General features: G+C 33.6%; 1 protein-coding gene across 1 annotated transcript; it reads right to left on the bottom strand.

Moving 5' to 3' along the window:
• Positions 1-495: 495 nt before the first annotated feature.
• LOC124942318 (calcium-binding protein 39) lies at positions 496-11,875 on the bottom strand. Its single transcript, XM_047482796.1, has 12 exons — positions 11,619-11,875; positions 11,162-11,295; positions 8,934-9,098; positions 8,718-8,836; positions 4,100-4,174; positions 3,023-3,116; positions 2,866-2,925; positions 2,301-2,366; positions 2,121-2,219; positions 1,523-1,567; positions 1,024-1,126; positions 496-953 (listed from the first exon to the last, which is right to left on the bottom strand). The coding sequence occupies exons 2-12, from the start codon at positions 11,282-11,284 to the stop codon at positions 865-867; spliced, it is 1,038 nt and encodes a 345-aa protein (XP_047338752.1). The 5' UTR covers positions 11,285-11,295; positions 11,619-11,875; the 3' UTR covers positions 496-864.
• Positions 11,876-22,608: the final 10,733 nt, after the last annotated feature.

A 22,608-nucleotide genomic window follows, 5' to 3' on the forward strand; every position in this document is an offset into this window, starting at 1 on the left:
ATAAGTCGAAAAATCAATCAAACTGTAAAAAATAAATTCTCTACTAAATATTCTAAAGGTTTACAAAGGCTTAAATGCCAAAAAATAAAAAGTTAGACTCCGTAATAACCCACTATTTACGTATATCATAAATAAAAAAAAAAAAAAAAAAAGTGAGAATCCATAAAAATAATGTAAGAATACCCATAAAAGGGTCTTTAATTGAAAGAGCTTTCATCAACTCTTTATTAAAAAAAAAAAAAAAAAAAAAACTTCGAGTGTGGGAAGAGGATTTACTGTCGGATGTCCCAGGATGTCCCAAAGGTTGAACCATCCTTCAAAATTAATGTATTTTCTACATAAAAAATGTATGTGAACTTCACAAAAAATTTAAAATACACTAATTTTGAAAGATAACCCAACCTTTGTTGCATTTGGAACAACAGATCCTCACCCCAAATGTGACTTGATAAATGATCACCAAAACAATTGAAATGTATAAATAGCAAAAAAATCTCACCAACAACCGTAAATATTATTCAGATTATAAAAATTATAAATGCAAAATCCAATTTGCTAAACAAGATGTAGCAACTAAAATCAGATTGGTAAAAAGAAAAATAAGACATTCTCCAATGCTATGATGTATTGGGGACAGCTAAATAAATAGTCACATGACTTCTTTCCTTCTTCGACAAAAGGTCGCAAGAAGCAAATGGTTTTTTCTAGCGAAATTCTTTCAAGAACCCTAAATATCATTATTATTTTCTTTTCCCTTTTCTCCCAAGGAAATACAGATATTATAGGTCAACAAGACCACACAACAATAACAACTTTGCACAATCAGGTAATTATTTCATCGATGGGGAAAAACAGGTGCAGTGCTTAAGATTCAAGGTTTGGAATTCGAGATAATCTTTCGATTTCTTTAATAATCATCTCCTTTTCCTCTTCAAATTGGTCATCGTCATTACCTGCAAAATCACCAAGGACATAAATAATCCACTACAATGAGAAAAAGAAAGAAATGAATGAAGAGGTTACCTTTTCCACCAGACAGATTTTGAAGCAGGGCCACTAACTTTTCATGGTTCTTTGCCAGAATAATTTTTATATCTCTAGGCTTGTGTGGGTTGGCAACAAAAACCTACAAATGAAATTACCAACCATATAAAATATCAAATGCAATTCTACTACTCTATAATCAATCACATGAGATTATATTATTATTAAGTACAATAATTATGTTGGTGGATTACCATTAGTAACTAGATATGTATTTATTATTTCATGTTTAACACTTATAAATATTGTTACTCTTATTTTCTAGATACGACATTATTGATAATCAGTTTGATTGGATTTTATTGGCTTCTCACCTCAATTTAGATATCAATTGAACCCTAAGAATTGGTGTCTATCATTAAACTTTGAATCTCAAAATATGGCATTCAAATATATGCATGCTATGAATGATCAATCTCTGAGAATACATATTATCATTATTTTCCTCATTTTTCCATCAAAACAGAAAATTCAGCACCTTAAAAATATGGAAAGCAGAAATCTGGATGTTCTTGCTTGAATCCTGCAAAGAAAAACCGACATCAAAAGAAGAATCTTCCAAGAGCTTTCAGTCAGATCTATTATATGAGCAGAAAATGCAATACTGAGAAATTAGAGGACTTGATAACTAACAGAACAGAAAGAAAAAAAACTCCTTGGAAAGTGAATACCAATGTTGATCAATCAAGTAGGTCCGAATAAATATGTAAAAGTGCTGCTTTCTTGAGTAATCAATTTTTATGTTTATTTTTATACCAGTTAATTGACATTTTGCATAAGAAACATGAATTTCTACTAGATATGCAATAAATGATTCCAACATTAAATTTCAATATTGGCTTCAGTAGGCTTTTGTAATTTATTTGGTATTACTCCTAAAGTAATTAATCACAAAAATGTGGAACTAAGTTCCTGTGTCAAAGAAAAAAATATCACAAATGCATGTCCGGTAGTGTCCAACATTCAAGTCCATTGTAGTGATTTCCTTATCTGTTTTTTCCAGTATTGTCATATGGCCAGCCTGTTCTGGAAAACCAAATGGATAGGCTAATACTTGAGAAAGAAAATATTAGCACCTTTAGTAAAGTCATCATAACTTTAAGGTACCGAACTTCTACAATGTACCGCTTCATTATCTGAGAGTTTGGAGCCTCTAAGAGAAACTCCGAGAGAAGCTACAAACAAAACCATTGTTAGTGAAGAGAACCTGATTCCTAAGGCAGTGATAAGATTTATCAAATAGTGTGGCAGCTAACCTTCAAAGACTGTCTTCTTGTGACATAATTGGATGAGGCAAGGAGTATTTCATAGCTTTCAAAGAACTGAAATAACAGTCATTAGTCAGACGATACCAAGAACAAAGAGACCATTTGGGAGAATTAGGAAATCGAGTATGATATTTTATATTTTTCACAACCACGATCTCATTAGAAAATCGCCAAACTTAAAATTGAAAGTGATATTATTTTTTACAAGATTTTTCTAGATCAATATCAGATTAGATCAGGATCCAAATTATAGTATGATTTTTGCTGATTCATTTGGTATGCAATTAAAAATTTTTGATCGACATCTAAAAGTTTTTGCTTCATTTGGTATTGAGATTTTTTTTACAATAATCAGGATGTTTTTTGGATCATGATCAAATTATTTTTATATCGTAACATGATTTTTCACAAACATAATAAGTGTCAATTTTTCTGATCATGATAAATGTGAAAAAAAAAAGTTGATAACAAAACAGACCACAATGTCAAGCTACTGGTATAACGGGGACCATATAAGTGGTCATCCACAAATGAAAGGGATGACGAAAAAAACCTCCTCATAATGAACAGACAGGAACTGAGACACGGCAGTTTCATGTTTTGTCAGCAAATCCTGGAAACGTACAAATAGCTCAAGTAAGTAGTCTCAAGTAAGTGGCTATAAGAAATAGAAGAAAAACTAACAAGGATTATGAAATCATGGATCTAACCTTAAAAGTAGAAAAAGCATCACTTGCAACATCAAAATTAGGCAGTTCCACATATTTGAAGAACAGCATAAAACTTGGAGACTCCAATATATATCTGAAAAAAAATTAAAACTGTGAAACTTGGAGCTTACAGAACAGATCCATCTAAAATAAGTAAGGACCAAAAAAGTGAATGGACAATATACAGCTGCAACAAATATAAAAGTCACAAATTCTACTAGTATCTCATCATCCAATTTTTTAAGGTAACCATGAGGGTGAATCAATATTCGCAAAGAAGGAAATATGTATTGATGCACAATAACAATTGAAGCTTTCTTCCTTGGGCTCATTCTAGGCAAATTGTTTAGAGGTTCTTCTCTCATCCTTAGGACACTTGTCCTTTCTTTTACAATTGGATTGTGATTTGCATGTAAGGAAGTTGCTTAAGCAAAGTCACATTTTGCAACATTTCATTTGTACAAGCTTTAACTTTTCTAAAAGAAAGAAAGAAAAGAAATTAAGCTTTCATCAGTATACACCTCTATATCTATAATGATATTCTTTATATATCAAATTAAGGGAAACTCTTAGTAACCATGGGACTAAACATCTAATGACCGTACTATATAAACATAGAAGGCACGCTTTTTATCTAATGAGACTCCTATATAATTTTTACGATCCAGTTAATAGGAAATAGAAAGAAAGAAAAAAAAGCACCACATCGGATCCCAAAAGAAGCCACATCAAGAATTTTCATCTGAATTTGAAACTCACAGCTAGTCATATGTGACTTGTTTGATGTGGTTAATATCCCCATCATCAATCACTTCCATAAAACGATTTCATCAACTAAATATACCCTTACTTTATTCTCTATAACATTTTAAAATATAAAATGCTATAGGATTTTCATCAAACTAGAATTTCTTTCAAACCAGATTAATTGGAAATAAACCCCTATCCAACAAGCTTGTGATCTTCAGCTGAATGAATTTAAACAGCTAATATTCTTCTCATTATTGTTGAATTCAAGTGAAATGAAAATCAATGGCTACAAGTATAAAATACGAAATACAAAAAGTTACATCTTACTTGGCCAAAGACGCCACTTTGATGCATTCTCTCAACATATTTCCACTATTTATCGCGATTTCCTTGTTATCATAGCTGTACCAAGAAAACAATTGCACTCTAAATTAATAAAGCATTAACACACAGAGTTCTGTTAAAACAAGAAACCTTTTGATAATAATGAATTTGAACATGGAAGCATTTAAAATAGAGAATCTTTCAAACAGTGATTTTTAACCCACTGGTACTCCAATCTTTATCTTCCAATTTCTCAAATGTTTGGGATTGGAGGAACGGGGCAAGGATAAAATGCCCTGATCACATCAAACAAGTGATGAAATGTTGTGGACGATAGAGATGATGCTTGAAGTAGAGGATTATTCTGGTATCTTTGGTGAGATTCGATCCATTTCATATAATCTTACATGCTTTGATGGAATTTTGGAGAGAAAAGTTTTTCTATATAGCTATATGTATTCAAGGTAGATCTGGTCGACGGTTACAACAAATTGTTGAACCGCTCGATGTCACTGTTACGTTTGCTTTATAGCTTCTTCAATCGTTACGGAACTGAGAGGCTGCCAACAAACGCACCAAATAAATCCGTGAGAGCTCAACCACATAGATCACAACTCGATGGGTTCCTTGAAAACTTGTTGTAAAGCATCCTAGAAATATTGAGGTGGGGGGAGTCCATATGCTCAACCTACTATTTGAGGCACATGAGAATGACTCCCAAGAACATGTTAGAGTTCAAACTCTTGGGTTTAAAAAGCCCAATAAATAAATCTTAGACGGAATTTTTAGAACAATTCATAATTCCATTCAATAATATTAAGTTATAACTTAAATATGTTTTTAAAATGGTCTAACCCTAAACTCGAAAGGTAACTACTATTCTACTCATTTGAAAAGAAAAATACTATCCTAATAAATAATAAACTAGAAAGGTAACTACTACCACAATAAATTGGAAAGATACTACTATTATAATAACTAACTAAATAACTAACAATAATTAAATATAATAACTCTAATACTATTCGTTGTCGGCCACTTGTCATGTGATTGGCCATTCGAAAACCTAGTCTTCCTTCCTTCTGTCAATACTTCCCCGTAAAAAACACTCACCTCAAGTGTTGGAAAGAAAAACACAATCTTTCTTGATCAAAGATAATTTTGAAAATTCCCTTCGTCTTTGTGCATCATCGTCCAAAAAAAGAAAGAAGAATTAGTCAAAATATCTGGTTAATCTCTCGTCTTCCACAAAATGAAGCTTTTCCAACAATTTGCTCAAATGTATGAGAAACATCTATATAATCTGGACAATTTAGCACAAAAGAACTTGGTTGCTCTTTTGCTTTCCATGTGAATTGGTGAGCTCTTGGACATGTTGTAATGGTCAAAAAAGATGATCAGAAGTTTGTCAATAACTGTAGTGACTCCAACGAAATCAATAATAGTAACAAGAATAGGGTTTGGTTCTATCTCTAAGTAGTCATCTTGTGGAATAATACAAGAATCTGGAGCCAACAATTTATTTGATTCAACACATGCATCTTCATCTCGGGCATCCTCCTATACGTCAAAACTAGCTCTTATTGCTTTAGTATCAAACTTGATTTCGTCCATTAGCTGTTCCACGTTACCAAGAATAGTATGTATATGTGAAGTCCATTGTGCTAATGAAATCGTTGATGGACCAACCTTTTTAATTCAGTTCTAGAACTAACTTAATCCCCTCTTCTAGCCTAATGGCAATAAAAGGTGGATATCCTAAGCCTCCTTAAGAGGTCCTGGGTTCGAGCCCGTCAGGCGGCAAGTTCTGGGTTCGAGCCCGTCAGGCGGCAAGTTCTGCGCCTGTTTAAATGTGTTTGCGGGCTATGTGCTTAACCCCCTTGTGGCCACATTTTTTAGAACTAACCTAATAAACAATAAATTGGAAAGGTAACTGCTACTAAAATAAGTTGGAAAGATAAATACTCTTTTAATAACTAAAAGGTGACTACTACCATAATATAAACGAAGGGAATTTTTAAAATTGTTTTTGATCGAGGAAGATGGTGTTTTCATTCAACACTCCAGATCAAGTAATTTTGATTGGGGGTGTATTGATACATAAGGAAGACTAGGGGTTCAAAAGGCCAATCACACGACAATAAATGACTGACAAATTAATAGCATTAGGGTTATTATATTTAATTATTTTGAAAAAAATTATAGTTTTTTATTAAAGTGTAAACTTTTCATTATTGAGAAAATTGTTGTGAATGTGAGAAGCATTCAAAAGAAACAAAAAGAACATGAAAAACAAATGGAACACAATTACAGAAAATTAGATTTCAATAAACTCAAAGAAGTCGCATCCGTTGCATATTCTTTTCTTCTTGATAGTTGCGAGATGAAGAAGAATGAAGTCTTTGATCTTAGCAATGCCATTCTTTTTCCCTTGAAAGATTCTACGATTTCTTTCTTTCCAAATAGACCACCACATAATCGGGACAATTGGCTTCTAACTTGAACCAATATTGTTTGGAGTGCTTCGGTCATTCCATTTTTTCCAACATTCCTCCACAGTTAATGGCATCTCCCATTGAACCATTAAAGATTAAGGAGATTTTGGATAAGGGACCAAATTTCCTTTGCCATATAACAATGCAAGAGAAGATGGTTGACTGTCTCCTCGGAACTTTCACAAATAACACATCTATTTGTCAAATGAAATCCCTTATTCTTGAGTTTGTCTTGTGTAAGGATGTCACCGTGAATGACCTCCCATGCGAAGAACGAGATTCTCGACGGTAACTTGATTTTCAATAAGTCCTTCCAAGGGAAAGAAGATGGACTGATGTTGAGGGAAGTGTAATATGACTAATCTCGAATTTTGGAGAGCCGATGAGATTTAAGGAGTCGTGGATCAACGGATCAATAGTAACTTCAGAGAGAAGACCTCTAAGTAAGTCAGCACTCAGACTATCGATCGTTGAGAGACGAGATGGAATCCTTCAAGTGCTTTGATCGCCGGATGAAGTGTATAAATCTGCAATCTTGGGCCGACGACACCCTTTGTACTAGACTAACCCTAAACTAGAAAGGTAACTACTATCAAACTAATTTGGAAATATTAAGACTATCCTAATAAACTAGAAATGCAATTACTACTAGCAAAGATGAATACTATAATAAGAACTAATTAAAATAAATAACATTAAATATTATTAACTAGTCTCTTTTTCGTATCAAAACCGTCGGAACCGGGTATTGAGCTTGCATCACATTTAAAACACACAACACTGCTTTTCTTCGACCCTTCACGTTAACACTGAGAATAAGACACGGGAGGTGCCATAATCGGGACTTTGCAGTGCACTAAGAGGATGAAGCTCTACACATGATGTGGAGGATACATCCATCAACGATGATGCGGACATTTACTGGACATGGGAGAGAGAGGATGTGAGTATGGATATTGTTGAAAACAACTATCAACAACCCCTACTACTCATTCAGCCTCTACGATCCATTTACGGATTTACGGACATGAGGTTGATGACGATAGGGTGGAGAGATATATGGATGAGAACCTAAGTAGCACTATACTCTGGGAAGAAAAAATTGGAGTATCCGAAACCGATAAGATACGGCAAAACGGGTATCGTACACGGCAAAATAGGTATCGTTGACTTTTTGCAGGGTTGACCAATCCGATACGGTTTGGATACGACTTGGATACGTTTTGGTGGAATTTTCAAAAAATAAAAATTCAAAAATCAAACTAAAATTATTAAAATTTGAGAGACTAAACTAAATTACAAAATTAACCCTTCTTTCCCCTAATACTTTACTATTTCTCTTACCCCTTACTCTTTGCCTTCATTTTTTTTCTTACTGCTTTACTATCTTTTTTTACTGCCTTTTCCCCCAACTACCCAAGCTCGACAGCCGTCGAGTTTCTATCACTATTTATATTAATATTAAATTTATTTAAATATTATATATATAATATTTTTATAGTTAGTTTTTGTAATTAACGTATCCTAATTGTATTGCATCCTATATTTTCAAAATTTTCCATATCGCCGTATCCGTATCGTATTTGATACGATATCCGTATCCGTGCAACTTAGATGTGAACACTAGTGATGTAACTTTGCAACTTGAATGGAAGAGACGAATGCACACTGAAGGGAAGTTCATTCCAGTGAGAAGCTTTAAGACGGCTTAAAATGGAATGATGGTGAGGAATGCACACTGAAGGGAAGTTCATTCCAGTGAGAAGCTTTATGACGGCTTAAAATGGAATGATGGTGAGGAAGCCATAAGAAGAGTTGAAAACTCTTTGTGAACACTACCGGGGTGAAGAAATATCCAAATAAAAAATACATTGGTACCCATTAGCATGCCTATTTGGTTGGATCAAATAAACATCCAAATGTTTGATTCAAAAACAAGTAAAAGAAGCAAACCATAGTGGGGAAAAACAAGTAAAAGAAGCAAACCATAGTGGGTCTTATATAGCATGAGCTAAAAGGATAGTATCAATGTGCACAAAACAATGTATTGGTTTTGAAGTTGGGTTCCTTTCCAGCTAACAAGTATGATATGGATAGATTTTAAACGAAATAACAAGAAATCTTACCAGGCAACAAGAAAGTCTAACAAATCTATATGGTTTTCCAAGTATTCCACACAGCAACAAGTTGAGTCAACCTTTTGCTTCAACAGTATGGACCAACAATGAACTAAATCTTTTCTAGCCTGTATTCAATTAAAAACATTACTTGACATGTAGAAGTAACTTTTTAAGCTAAAAGGAACCTAAAGGATGACAACAGAGAAAAGGGAGAGAGATTACCTCCCATCCTAGCGTAGGTAGTTCCTGAACAAAGAGTGTAAGAACATCTTCTTTACATATTTCTAGTGCAAGCTGAGAAACCTGATCCATGTTTGGTTCAATCTCCCCATCTCCAGAAAGCATAATTCTCATTGTGACAAAGTTCTTTTCAACTTCTTCCAAAGCCTGTGAAGATGCAACGCAAATCCAATTAAACTAACATTTTTTTCCTGAAAAGGTGATTATCAATTAACCGTGTAGCTATCAATCTATAAGCTATTGAACCTATGATAATTGGAATTTATGAATCTTCTGTGTACATATATTACATGAGTCTTCAGTTGACATGTGGGTAAATAAAGCATGATGGTTCCAAACTTCCAACTTCCAAAGTAATCATTTTGTTACATTTAAAAATCTTCATTTCTAATCATCCTTTTATGTTGAGCTGTATATGAACAGCTCACCGCTTCATCTTCTACAATTGTTTCCTCTACATTGAACTTGCATTGATATGTCTTCTCTTAGATCTCAACATTTAGATGTCGTATATATTTGTTTTTAAAAGGAGAATTTTTCATTAACTATGGCAATGTTGCATATACCGGAGAGGAAACTGAAACCAGATTAAATACAAATCATGACATGCATTACCATGAATTAACTCCTCGAAACAAAAAAGATGTAAAAGAAGCATCAAAACATAGAAAATGAAGTCAAATATCTATCAATCGGTCCAGTCCAAGAAGCTCAAAGTTCAAGGTCAATGTTAGTAAAAGTACTTAGATTGACTTGAAGGAGAAAATGTCGTATAGATCATTGTATCGTTGGTAAAAGCACAAGGTGTCTAGGCTGTTAGTGAAACAGTTGCAAATTTCTAACTTACTGACAATTTACATTGCTACTACTCATATGGCAGGAGGGATTCTGTAAGCACCATATTGTTTGAAGCAATCATTCGTTTTTGACTTTGAGTTGTTTAAGATGATTAGATCTATATTTTTTTTGCCAGAATTATAAAAATACGAACTCAATTTGGAAGAAACAAGGGGTTTCTTTGACAGACGGTTGATTGAACTAATAGAGTAGATATGGCTTCCCTTACATGTGTTCATATTCAACATGTCTTCCATTACTCATGTACCTGAACCTATGAAATAAATCTAAAGCAATTATAATATTGCTAGCATACAAATCCTTGTTGTTGCACTTGATCTAAAGTTTCCTAATATTAAATTCCAGATTTTAAACATATGCACATCCTTCCGTTCTATAGAGACAAACATCTCCTTATCAAAACCACCAAAATAGTAAAGAGGTTGTCAGTTTTGGGGTAGTTTTTGAGATTGAAATTTACTTATAAATATTAAATAAAACTGAAAAGAACAAAGATGACTAGTATTATTTGACAACTAATATCATAATGAAACAAGTTTGGGGTCAAAATAACATATTTGATCAAAGTGACTTTTTGAGAGAAGTTTAATACACAGAAAACAAGTCCGAAGAACAGGGAGAGAAAGCAAGCTAAAACTATGAGGAACGTATAAAAGGACAAGTTTTACAAGATAATTTGAAGGATCAAGTAAAGTTAATACAAACATATACATTTAGTAGTAGCAATTGTTGATCGGAATTCATCCATTTGTTTTGTTTTCCATTAAAGAATATAAATAAGAATGCTAATTAATTAGCATATATAATTCAAAATATCAACAGAATCCACACTCATGTTAAAGATGATACATGGCACCACATTGGATTCAACTAGTATTTCAATAGAAAAAAATATGCAAACAACATTACACATGAAGTTAAATAATTGCTAGCAGTTCTGAAAAGGATCCTGAAACCCAATACTTGAAACCAACCATTAACAAAGAAGAGGATAGAAATGGGAGTTCAAGCAAATAGAATTTCAATAAAATTACAGTAAAATTAAATATAAGCAACAGAAAATAAATGTATTGCTAAGAAGAAAGGAGCTAACGGGAATTTACAAATTCTATGACACCTTTAGGCTTTAGCAATAAAAGGATCATTCAATTGAGATAAGAAACCAACCAAACTCATTAACAAATAGGTAAAATTTGCTCGGGGCGAAGGTCATTAATAGAAACATAATTGAGCACAAAATGAAGTCATCCAAGTTGATCAAACTCAGAATTCCCACTGATGCAATGTTATTGAATTCTCTAAAAAGATACATACGTATCTAGAGGGTTAGAAAAGGGATTTAAAGAAGATACCTTTTCTAGGGCTTTAACTTCTGCGACAGTTTTGGAATCGAGGGCCGTGAGGCTTTCTTTGATTGCTTTTGCAAGGTCTTGTGGAGTTTTAGGCTTCGAGGGCTTGAAGAATGAGAACGACATTATCAATCAACCTGAATTGTAGCCAGAAAAACATAAAGACCTTCAGACCACTTTCTACACAGCCTCACAACAAATCGCAAGATAAATCAATAGGACATTCAATTACCATCAGTTTTTCTTATGCTATCCCATCCTCATGGAATATTAAAAAAAATGATCTCAAACAGAAACGAAACAGAGTAAAAGAGATACTAGACTGAGATCTCAACCGAAGATATAACTTATCGAGCTGATCAATAATCGAGACAGATAAATCGGAATTGAAATCTGAATATCAGTTGTATTACGAATTAACAAACGATTAAGACTTGATTACATGGACTCAAAGAAATACCCGATGATTGAAGACTCTCTTCACCGGAGGTCCGATCTGATCTCTTATTTGCTCGGTCCGATCAAAATCAAAAACCTAACTCCAGACTTCAGCCCCTAAATCTTCTCCTCTCAAAAAATCAAAACCACTTCTTAGCGTTATTTCTTCAGTCTCCGTTGGGAAATTCCGTTAGAGCTCCTCGTCTTCAAGATCGCACGGGATGAAAACGACGTGAACTTCGACTCTGGTCCCCTGCGCCTGTGAATTCTGCCCTTTCATTTTGATCATCCGGTTTCTGTTTCTTCTTTCTTAATTAACAACTAACATTGGCCCTTCAAAATATCTCATTGATCCAAATTAACCCTCCAGCTTTTTTTATTTTTCCTTATCTTTAAACTTATTGGACTTGAGCGGTTTAGTTGGTTCATTCATATATTTGTATAAGTTTTTTTTAATATTAAGAAAATTTGTTAAAGTATAAGAAATATAGTGTTCACCCTTGGAGAATTAAATAGGCTTAATAATTAGTATTTAATTGGACTGGTTTCATGTATTATTTATAAATGGAACAGTAGTTAATGGCCTTTTTGAAATAATCCATTCTAAGTATTATGGGACAATTGCTCACGTATAAAATGACTTTAATAAGCATGTAACTATTAAAATAGAAAAAATATATCATTTAGATTTGAACAATTTATTTAGAGACGTAAGAACTAATAAAAGTAACTATAAAATTAGTTTATTTAGTCTCTAAATAAAATTATTATTTTTTAAAAATTTATATATTTATTAATTAAATATTATTTTTTCTATTTTTTTTTATTTATTAATTATTTAATCAACTTTTTCTTATTTATTAATTTATCTCCTTTTATTCTTTTTCTTTCTTTTATTTTTTTTCTTTGTAATATTCTTTAGAATTTTTTTTATTTTATTTAATATAAACAAAAATAAAATTAATAATCTTTTATTTACTTTTTATTCAGATTTATAATAATAGTAAATAAAATCATATAGTTATTATTTTTATAATCTTGATTATTACTCTTTTGGTGGTGTTGAATAGATTAATATATATTATTATCCAAATTTAATAGTTTTTTATTTGCTGAAAGGATAAGTCATTGTATTATTTAAGTATTAGTTTTTTAAAAAGAACAAACAATTTTAAAATAATCAATGTAATATAGGAAGAACACAAAAATAATAGAAATAGACTTATGAAGAAAAGTAAATAAATAAAGATAAATTAATTAATAAATAAATAAAAATATAGAGAAATTGATAATTAATTAATAAAATTATAGAGAAAAAAATATTTATTTAATAAATATATACATTTAAAAAAAATAACTTTGTTTATTAATAAAGACTAAATATGCCAATTTTTTATAATATATGTTTAAATGAACTTTTATTAGTTCGTACGACTAACATTAACTGTATAAATATAATCATCTAAATGAGCTTTTTTTTTCCATTAAAATAACTTATTTTGTTTCAATTTAAGGTTGCTTACAATTTGATGAATTATTCGATTAATCCAAACCAAACACCCTTAAAATTCAATTAAAATCTCTAAAGAGGCTAGTACAGGTTAAGATGTAAACGAGTCAAGTTACTCGTGAGACTCAAAGTAGCTCCACCTGATCTCAATTTGACCGTGCTCGAATCGAAAACAAGCTCGACCTTTACATTTTTTGTTCGAGTAGCTCGCTTTTATTAATATTATTAACATATATATTATAATATATCCTTCATATAAAAATATATAAAATAATATATATAAAAAATAAAATAAAAAATATAAACATTTCTCCTAGAATTACCGAAACTCTCCATCTTTCTCTTGGTGAACATCTTTATTCAATTTCATCAAAGGGCGATAAATTGTCGATATTTTTGATATATCGAAAATACCGTATCACAAAATATCAAAAATATTGATTTTTGAGTATATCGAAAAAAATGATAAATTATGTATCGATATTGAAATTATTGATACTATAAATATATGAGATTTTTAAAATTTAGATATATTGTGTTAGATTAAGTTAAATAAAGAAAAAGGAAATTAATTAAAAACAATTAATTAATTAATTAATTAAGGAAAATGCGTTGAACTTAGGTGAATAAGTTTAATCAATACGACATAGTTTTAATGATATGTTCTAAACAAAACTAAGTTGTATAAATTGTCTATGCGCAGGTACGTCTGAAGAAGCGCGAGAAAACGTTTTGCTTCAACAGACGTTTTAGTCTGAAGAAGCGCAAGAAGATGTCTTGCTTCAACAGACGTCTCACTTCAACAGACGCTCTGGTCTGAAGAAGTGCGCGAGTAGACGTCTCACTTCAACAGACGCTCTGGTCTGAAGAGGTGCGTGAGCAGACGTCTCACTTCAACAGACGCTTTGGTCTGAAGAAGTGCGCGAGCAGACGTCTCATTTCAAGAGACGTTCTGGTCTGAAGAAGTGCGCGAGCATACATCTCTCTTCAATAGACGCTCTGGTCTAAAGAAGTGCGCGAACATATGTCTCACTTCAACAGACGCTCTGGTCTGAAGAAGTGCGCGAGCAGACGTTTCACTTCAACAGACACTCTAGTCTGAAGAGGTGCGCGAGCAGACGTCTCACTTCAACAAACGCTCTAGTCTAAAGAAGTGCGCGAGTAAACGTATCACTTCAGTAGATGCTCTGGTTTGAAGAAGTGTGTGTTAAGATCGGTGTAATCAATAGAGATGGGGTCTAACTATTGATAACAATTTCTGTAAACGGTTTGATAGAAATCCTGTTAGGGATTAGTATCACTTTCTATTCTTCACAAACCCTTGCAAACTCTTGAAGCGATTCAAGTGCGGAACTGTGTTGCTCAGGTTTGAGGCTATGAACCAATGAGAGAAGGAAAGACAGAATGTAAATAACACAGCAATTTGTTTATGGATGTTCGGAGAAAACTCTCTTACGTCACCCCTTCTTCCACAGTTGGAAGGATTTCACTATACTTCTTTGAATCAAATACAGTTTACTGGCTAGTTAAATGTTGAAAAAAACATGCTCTATTCAACTTACAATATGATTAAGAGTATTTCTCAGCTAGACAAATTTTGATTCTCTCTTGAACTTGAAGATGTACAAATCAGTAAGTGCAAGAGTATGAGATTGATAGTAGATAAGGCTGGTAAGCTCGTTGTAAGGCGTGTACAAACTTGTTGTACCTCGACCGTTGTCCTTGAGGATCTATATATAGAATCATGACACCAACGGTCAAATCTTCTAGATGGACACGTGGCAAGCGCCCATTGGAAAATCTCCATAGTACAAGAGTACAACAAGCTCTGTGCACAAGGATCGTGGTCGTACCGAACTAGTAGTGCGCTAAATATTCTTCTGGAACTGTCCTTTACTAAACAAGTAGTGGGAGGAATATTCGCGTACGTGGCGTTCATTCATTGGATACAAATAGCTGGCGTACCGGTCTGCACAAATGAGTGGAGCAAAAGTAGCGTACAACTAGTTGATCGTGGTTAGACGTATGCTAACATCAAATAGCTGCTAAAGCGAGGTATTAGACGTGCTCCATTAAACACCAAGTCTAATGGAGTTAGACTGCATGTCTAACTACGTCTGTTAGACTGCACGTCTAATTACGTAATTGTTAGAGTGCACGTCTAACTACGCATCTGTTAGATTGCACGTCTAACTACGTATCTGTTAGACTGCATGTCTAACTACGTCTGTTAAACTACCCGTCTAACTACGTATCTGTTATACTACATGTCTAACTACGCATTTGTTAGACTGCACGTTTAACTACGTATTTGTTAGACTGCACGTCTAACTACGTATCTATTAGACTACACGTCTAACTACGTATATGTTAGATTGCACGTCTAACTACGCATCTGTTAGACTACACGTCTAACTACATATCTGTTAGACTACACGTCTAACTACGCATCTATTAGACTACACGTCTAACTACGTCTGTTAGACTACACATTTAACTACGTATCTGTTAGACTGCACGTCTAACTACGTATCTATTAGACTACACGTCTAACTACGTATCTGTTAGACTGCACGTCTAACTAAGTATCTATTAGACTACACGTCTAACTACATATTTGTTAGACCGCACGTCTAACTACGCATCTGTTAGACTGCACGTTTAACTACGTATTTGTTAGACTGCACATCTAACTACGTCTGTTAGACTGCACGTCTAACTACGTATATGTTAGACTGCACGTCTAACTACGTATTTGTTAGACTACACGTCTAACTACGCATCTGTTAGATTGCACGTCTAACTACGCATTTGTTAGACTGCATGTCTAACTACGTCTGTTAGACTGCACGTCTTACTACGTCTGTCAGACTGCACGTCTAACTACGTATCTGTTAGACTGCACGTCTAACTATGCATCTATTAGACTGCATGTCTAACTACGTATCTGTTAGATTGCACGTCTAACTACGTATAATGTCTGTTTTAGTTCATGTCTAATTTAAAATATTTTTGTTGCACCTGCACAAAAACAATTAGACGACTTAGCTTCATTCTTAATCAAAGTTTTACTAATACATCATTAAAATAACGTTAGTCAAACTAATTTAACCCAACAATATACGAGTAGACACTTTGCTTCAGCAGTCGTATGAAGAAGCACGAGCAGACGCCTTACTTTAGAAGCCGTCTAAAGAAGTGTTCGCTTATCTACTCTTTTCATCAGCATAGAGAACAGTCAATTTCGTTATCAGTCGTCTGCCAAATCAGCTTTATACGCTTAACTGTCAAGTACTCAACTATTTCTTTAGCCCGCGTTGTACCTTTTGGTACACCACGTTCTACCGAATATTTGTAGTACAATCTAGTACACCACGATCCAACAGATATATTCTTATGTATGTTCCTGTACACATGGCGTACGTCTAACAAAAAGCTGACACGTATCCAAGAGAAAGATTCGACTATTGCTACTCTTCAATATAAAAGGTGATCCAAGTATAACGACGAGTTCTTTTTGACGCTCTTGACTCTTGATCTTTGAGCTCGCTTCCTTGAACAATCGAACGAATTAAGAATTGATAAGTGTTGTGATTACTCTCGCTTTAAGATCATTCTGTAATTCATTTATTGTTTTACCTAAGTGTATTTTCAGTACTGTAAGTTGAACATGACGTTGTCTGTTCAACAGAGTGTTAGCTAGGAGTTCAGAAATAGACAAATGTTAAATCATGTGTTTCTGACTGAGTTTGTGTAGTTTCTATACGAATTAAAGTTTTCTAGTAAAAAACCTTATGGAAACAGAAGAAGGGGTGACATATGAGTTTTATCTCCAAACATCCATAAAACTTCTTGTGTTATTTCATTTATGCATCTTCCAATCGTATATTGCCGCTTCAAATCGAGCAAGCATTTCCGGACATTAATCCGTTCAAGAGGTTGCGAAGATTTGTGAAGAATTGAAACATATTTTCATCTCTAACAAGATTAAAATCGAATTAAAGTTATAATTAACATAACAATACTCAACCCCCACTATTATTGTTGTACCTAATCCTAACGAGTGGTATTAGAGCCAAGTTTTCTATTCTCAAGTAAAGCAGATATCAAAACAATGTCTATCCAAAGCAAAATCCCTATGTTCTCGAAGGAAGACAACATGTGGTATGTCATCACCGATGGTCCAATGAAAATCATGAAGGCCAGTACAACCACTACATTAACGACGGTGCTCCTGAGATGAAGGAGAAACCAAGATCTGAAGTGTTGAAGAGAAGAGGAAGGCCAACCTCGATAATATGGCCAAAGAAATTCTTTACAAGATGCTGGACAAGAATATGTTCAGCAAGATCAAGTCATTCTCATCTACCAATGAAATTTGGGAGAAGCTGACTCAATTTTGTGAGGGCAACGACCAAACCAAAGAAAACAAGCTGATGGTTGCCACGCAGAAGTTTGATAGTATCAAGATGCGTCCTGAAGAGACAATGACTGAGTTTGATGAAAGACTCGGTAACATTGTCATTGAACTCTCCACTTTGGGAAAGAAATACAACAATAGAGAGGTTGCAATCAAAGTTATGAGAGCTTTGCCCGGAGAATGGGACATAAAGACGATGGCGATGAGGGAGTCCAAAGATCTCAACAAGCTTAAGCTGCATGACCTGTTCGCCGATTTAAAAGCCTATGAGTTTAAAATAAACTCGATGAATGAAGAAGAGCCATCCTCATTCGTCTCAACTAAGGCGTTGATGAATGTTGAAGAGCCACCTGACGCGACTGCTGCGAAGTCTACTGAGCAGATCAGTAGTAATTTTATGGTCCTCTTCGTCAAGAAATTTGGCAAATTTATGAAGAAGACTCATTCTAACTCAAACTTTTCAAATTATAACAACTCTAAGAGTGATTATAAAGCTAACTTGAAGTGTTTTAACTGTGATAAACTAGGTCACTTCAAGTAATAATGCAGAAAGCAAAAGAGGGATGATAAGAAGTCTCATGATAAGAAGAACATGAAGGAACAAAAAGCTCTCCTAGTTGAGGAAAGCAAAGGCAAGTGGGCAGATAGTGATTCATACGACATCTCTTCAAGCGAGAGTGAGGATGTAGGCATTAAATGCTTCATGGATAACGATGATGAGGTATTTGACTTCTCCTCAAACGAGTTCACAAGAGATGACTTAACCACTGTACTCAATGCTATGGTCATTGAGTACAAGAAGCTATCAGACTCTTTTAATGAACTAAATTTGAAAAATAAATCTAATAGAACTTCTTCATCTCAAACCATTAAATCGGAAGCTTTTGAAAACAAATTAACTGAGTTATCATCTGAGAATAAGAAGCTCAAGGAAACTATTCAAACTCTTTTTACTGAAAACTAGAGGTTAAACTACGTGATTAGTTCTTGGACGAAATTTAGGGATGCCGTCAGACAGTTGATCAGTTAGTTAAGGCCTACCGGATGCAAAACTGGTTTAGTATTTGATAGTGGCAACCTAGATAAGTTCAACAAAAAGTTGAACCTAGTAAAATGCGAGCTTAAGCACATAAACTTTGTCAAGGGACATTTAACTGAAAGTAGAATTAATCATGACTGTGATGATTTAACTCTAAAAGATGAGATTAAATATGTTAAGCCAACTTTAAGCTAGCCTAAGCCCAAGAAGAAGGAAGCCAGCAAGTCTGACAATCAAAAACTTGATAGAAAGTCAAGAAGTTCTTCTCAAAACTCATCTTCTAAAGTCAAAAGATCAACTACAGGGAGAAAGAAGTTTGTCAAACCTAAATCATTTGATTTTATTGACTACACAAAGCGGAAGATCCATAAAGATAACTCAAATATGGATCCTCAAGAGACTGATTAACCAAAGACCCAAGTGAATATGGGTACCAAAGCTGTAAATATATTTATTTATAGGTAAATCAGGTCAGTTGCTTGGAGGAATCTATTTGGTATCTAGACAGTGGCTCCTCCAAACACGTGATAGGTGACAAACGACTTATGATTGACGTAACAAAATGCACAAGACCTAAGATCACGTTTGGTGATAACAACAAACGTAAAATTGTGGGTAAGGGTAAGATTATCCATGGTAACCTTATTGTTAACAATGTGTTGCTGGTAGAAAATCTATGTTATAACTTTATCAGTATTAGTCAAATGTATGATAATGGCTATACTGTAGATTTTCAAAAACATGCTTATCTTGTTAAGGATCAGTAGGGTAACACTCTGCTGATAGAAAGTAGAATAGGAAATTCTTATAAGATGAACTGAAAAAATAAAATGTTTGATCCTTTATGCATGATAGCCAAGAATGATCAAAACTGGTTATGGCGTAAAAGATTAAACCATCTTAATTTTAAAACCATTAACAACATCTGTTCAAAAATTTTGTTTTTGGGATACCTAAATTGAAGTTTTCTAAAGACAATGTCTACACTGCTTGTGAGATGGGAAAACATGTCAGATCAACTTTTAAAAACAAAGGGAATATCCAATTCGACAGGTGTAAGGAATTATTGCACATGGATCTGTTTAGTCCAATACCAGTCTCTAGTTTAGGAGGAATTAGATATATCATTGTCATAAATGATGATTATTCTAGATTTAATTGAGTTATATTCTTGGTTTCTAATCATCAAACTACTGAAAATTTGATTAAGATCCTTAGAAGACTTCAAAATAAAAAATCTTTAAGTGTCATAAAGGTAAGAAGTGATAGAGGAACGAAGTTCACCAACAGACATCTGTCTTCTTTCCTTTAGGAATACAGTAATAGACACGAGTTGTCTAGTGCTAGGACTTCACAGAAAAATGGTGTTGCTGAAAGGAGGAATAAAATACTAAAAGAAGCAACGAGATCTATGCTATCTGATTTTGGTGTTTCTCAAAATATTTGGGTAGAAGTCATTAACACAGCATGCTATACTCAAAATAAGTCAATGATTAATAAATATTTTAATAAAACACCTTAAGAAATCTTTTATGGTAAAGTTCCTAAAATTTCATATTTTAGAATATTTGGATGTAAGTGTTTTATTCATAACAATAGGAAAAATCATCTGATTGCTTTTGATGATAAATCAAATGTTGGAACTATGTTAGGCTATTCTTCAGTTAGTAAAGCATATAAAGTGTTTAATAAACAAACTTTAACTATTGAAAAATTTACCCATATTGTTTTTGATGAACCTGTTGAAAATAATTCTAACGAAATCATTGAAGTTGTTAATAGATTGGAAGTTGTTAATCTTCAATCTAATAGCAATGATGAAGTTCCAATAAACAGAAATAGAACGTCTGATTAGACGATTGATCTGGTTGATATTCAACCAGACGACTAGACTATAAGTCAGCAAACTGCTGACAGTCCGATGTCGCGGAGCCAACTGACTTCTAACTCTCTGGGACCGGACTTCAAATAGAACATAAATCATTCACCTAAACAAATAATATATAATCCTAATGCACCTCTTAGAACAAGAAAATAATTAATGGATGAATTTGCAAACTCTACTTTTATCTCTCAAATTGAGCCTAAGAAAAATCAATGAAGCATTGTTTGATCCGGATTGGATCAATGTTATGCAAGAGGATTTAAATCAGTTTGAAATAAATAAAGTTTGTCATCTAATTTCAAGATCGAATGATCAATCGGTTATTGGAACTAGATGGGTTTTTAGAAACAAGCATAGTAAAGATGTGTAGTTGTGAGAAACAAAGCCCAATTTGTAGCTCAAGGATATAGACATGAGGAAGGAATTGACTTTAAGGAGTCATTCGCCCATGTAGCTAGACTTGAAGCTATCAGAATCTTCCTAGTTTATGCATATTTTAAAACTTTAAAGTTTATCAAATGGATGTTAAAAGTGTTTTTCTTAATGGTCTTTTGAATGAGGATATTTATGTTGAACAACCTCCTAGTTTTCAAAATCATTCTCTACCTAATCATATTTTTAAATTGGATAAAGCTTTATATGGTCTTAATCAAGCTCTTAGAGATTGGTATGATACTTTGACTAACTTTCTGTTTGAGAATGATTATATTATTGGCACAGTAGATAAAACACTCTTTAGATTTGTTAAAGATTTACATATATTTTTTGTTCAAATTTATGTGGATGACATCATATTTGAGTCAACTAACCCCAAATTATGTGAGAAATTCTTTAAGTTGATGCAGGACAAATTTGAGATGACAATGATGGGTGAGATGATGTTCTTCCTTGGTCTTCAAGTTCGTCAACTTGAAGATGACATCTTTATCAATCAAGTGAAGTATACTGGGGAGTTGTTGAAGAAATTCGAAATGAAAAGTTACTCAGCTACCTCAACACTCATGAACTCATCTAGCAAGCTGGATAAGGATGAAGATGGTCAGTCTATCGACATCACATCCTATCGAGGAATCATCGGTTCATTGTTATATCTAACAACCAACTGGCCAAACATCTTGTTTATTATCGGCGTTTGTGGAAGATTCCAGACTAATCCTAAACAATCTCATTATATTTCTACTAAGCGTATTTTGAAATATTTAATGGGAACTCAAAATGTCAGACTATAGTATCAGAAGGATTCCTTAGTTATTTTAATTTAGACTATGCAGGTTATAAAATTGATCAGAATAGCACTAGTGGAACTTGTCAGCTCCTTGGTGATCGTCTGATCTCATGGTTTAGCAAGAAGAAAAGGTCTATCGCCACGTCTACAGTAGAAGCATAATATCTTGTCGTAGGCAGCTGTTGTGCTCAATTGTTTTGGGTCCAACAACAGTTGAGAGACTTTGGCATCCAGGCAGACGAGTCTCTGATCTTTTGCGACAACACCAGCACTATCGCGATAATATATAATCCAGTGTTGCACTCTCAGGAGACGGATATAGACATCCGTCATCATTTCATCTGGGATCATGTTGCTCAGAAACATGTTCGGCTAGAATATGTGCCAACGGATCAATAAGTGGCCGACATCTTCACGAAGTCACTCCCTGAGACTAAGTTTTTTTACTTTAGAAATATTTTGGGTCTTTTAGATCTAAATTAATTTAATTTAGTATGAACAAATTGAGAGAGAAATTGTTGATAAGCTGATATGTTAGACGTGTTAAGACAGATGCCTCAATTCGTGCTGAACAAAATAGTTGTTTGACGATATTATGTATCAGACGGGTTGTGCTTAAGCAACTTGCAATTTAAGCATAATCAAATATTAAGATGTTAGGCAGACGTTTGCTGAAACAACTGTTGTTATAAGTCAACAGACGCCTTCTGAACAGACGTCTTACTTAGCTTAAATGCAAGGTATGCGGACAGCACAGACAGACGTCTGTCCACAAGTGCTCTTCAAACGTCTCGTCTCAAGCCGAGTGGGACAACTGTCTTAATGTTATCACTGCGCTGTCATTTTAATTTTACCCTCAGATAGTAAACGGTCACATTTCAAAATACTTGTAGGGAAAATATTTATGAGATAAGATAAATATCTTATAAATAT

Source organism: Impatiens glandulifera, chromosome 6 (assembly GCF_907164915.1).
Source record: "Impatiens glandulifera chromosome 6, dImpGla2.1, whole genome shotgun sequence".
Taxonomy (NCBI): Eukaryota; Viridiplantae; Streptophyta; class Magnoliopsida; order Ericales; family Balsaminaceae; genus Impatiens; species Impatiens glandulifera.

Excerpts from the sequence above, each read along its gene's own strand:
- LOC124942318 (XM_047482796.1), bottom strand. The coding sequence starts at position 11,284 with ATGTCGTTCTCATTCTTCAAGCCCTCGAAGCCTAAAACTCCACAAGAC. Across the intron at positions 3,117-4,099 it reads AAAGTGGCGTCTTTGGCCAA|ATATATATTGGAGTCTCCAA; the intron begins GTAAGATGTAAC and ends ATTTTTTTTCAG. Across the intron at positions 1,568-2,120 it reads TTATGATGACTTTACTAAAG|GATTCAAGCAAGAACATCCA; the intron begins GTGCTAATATTT and ends TTTTCTTTGCAG.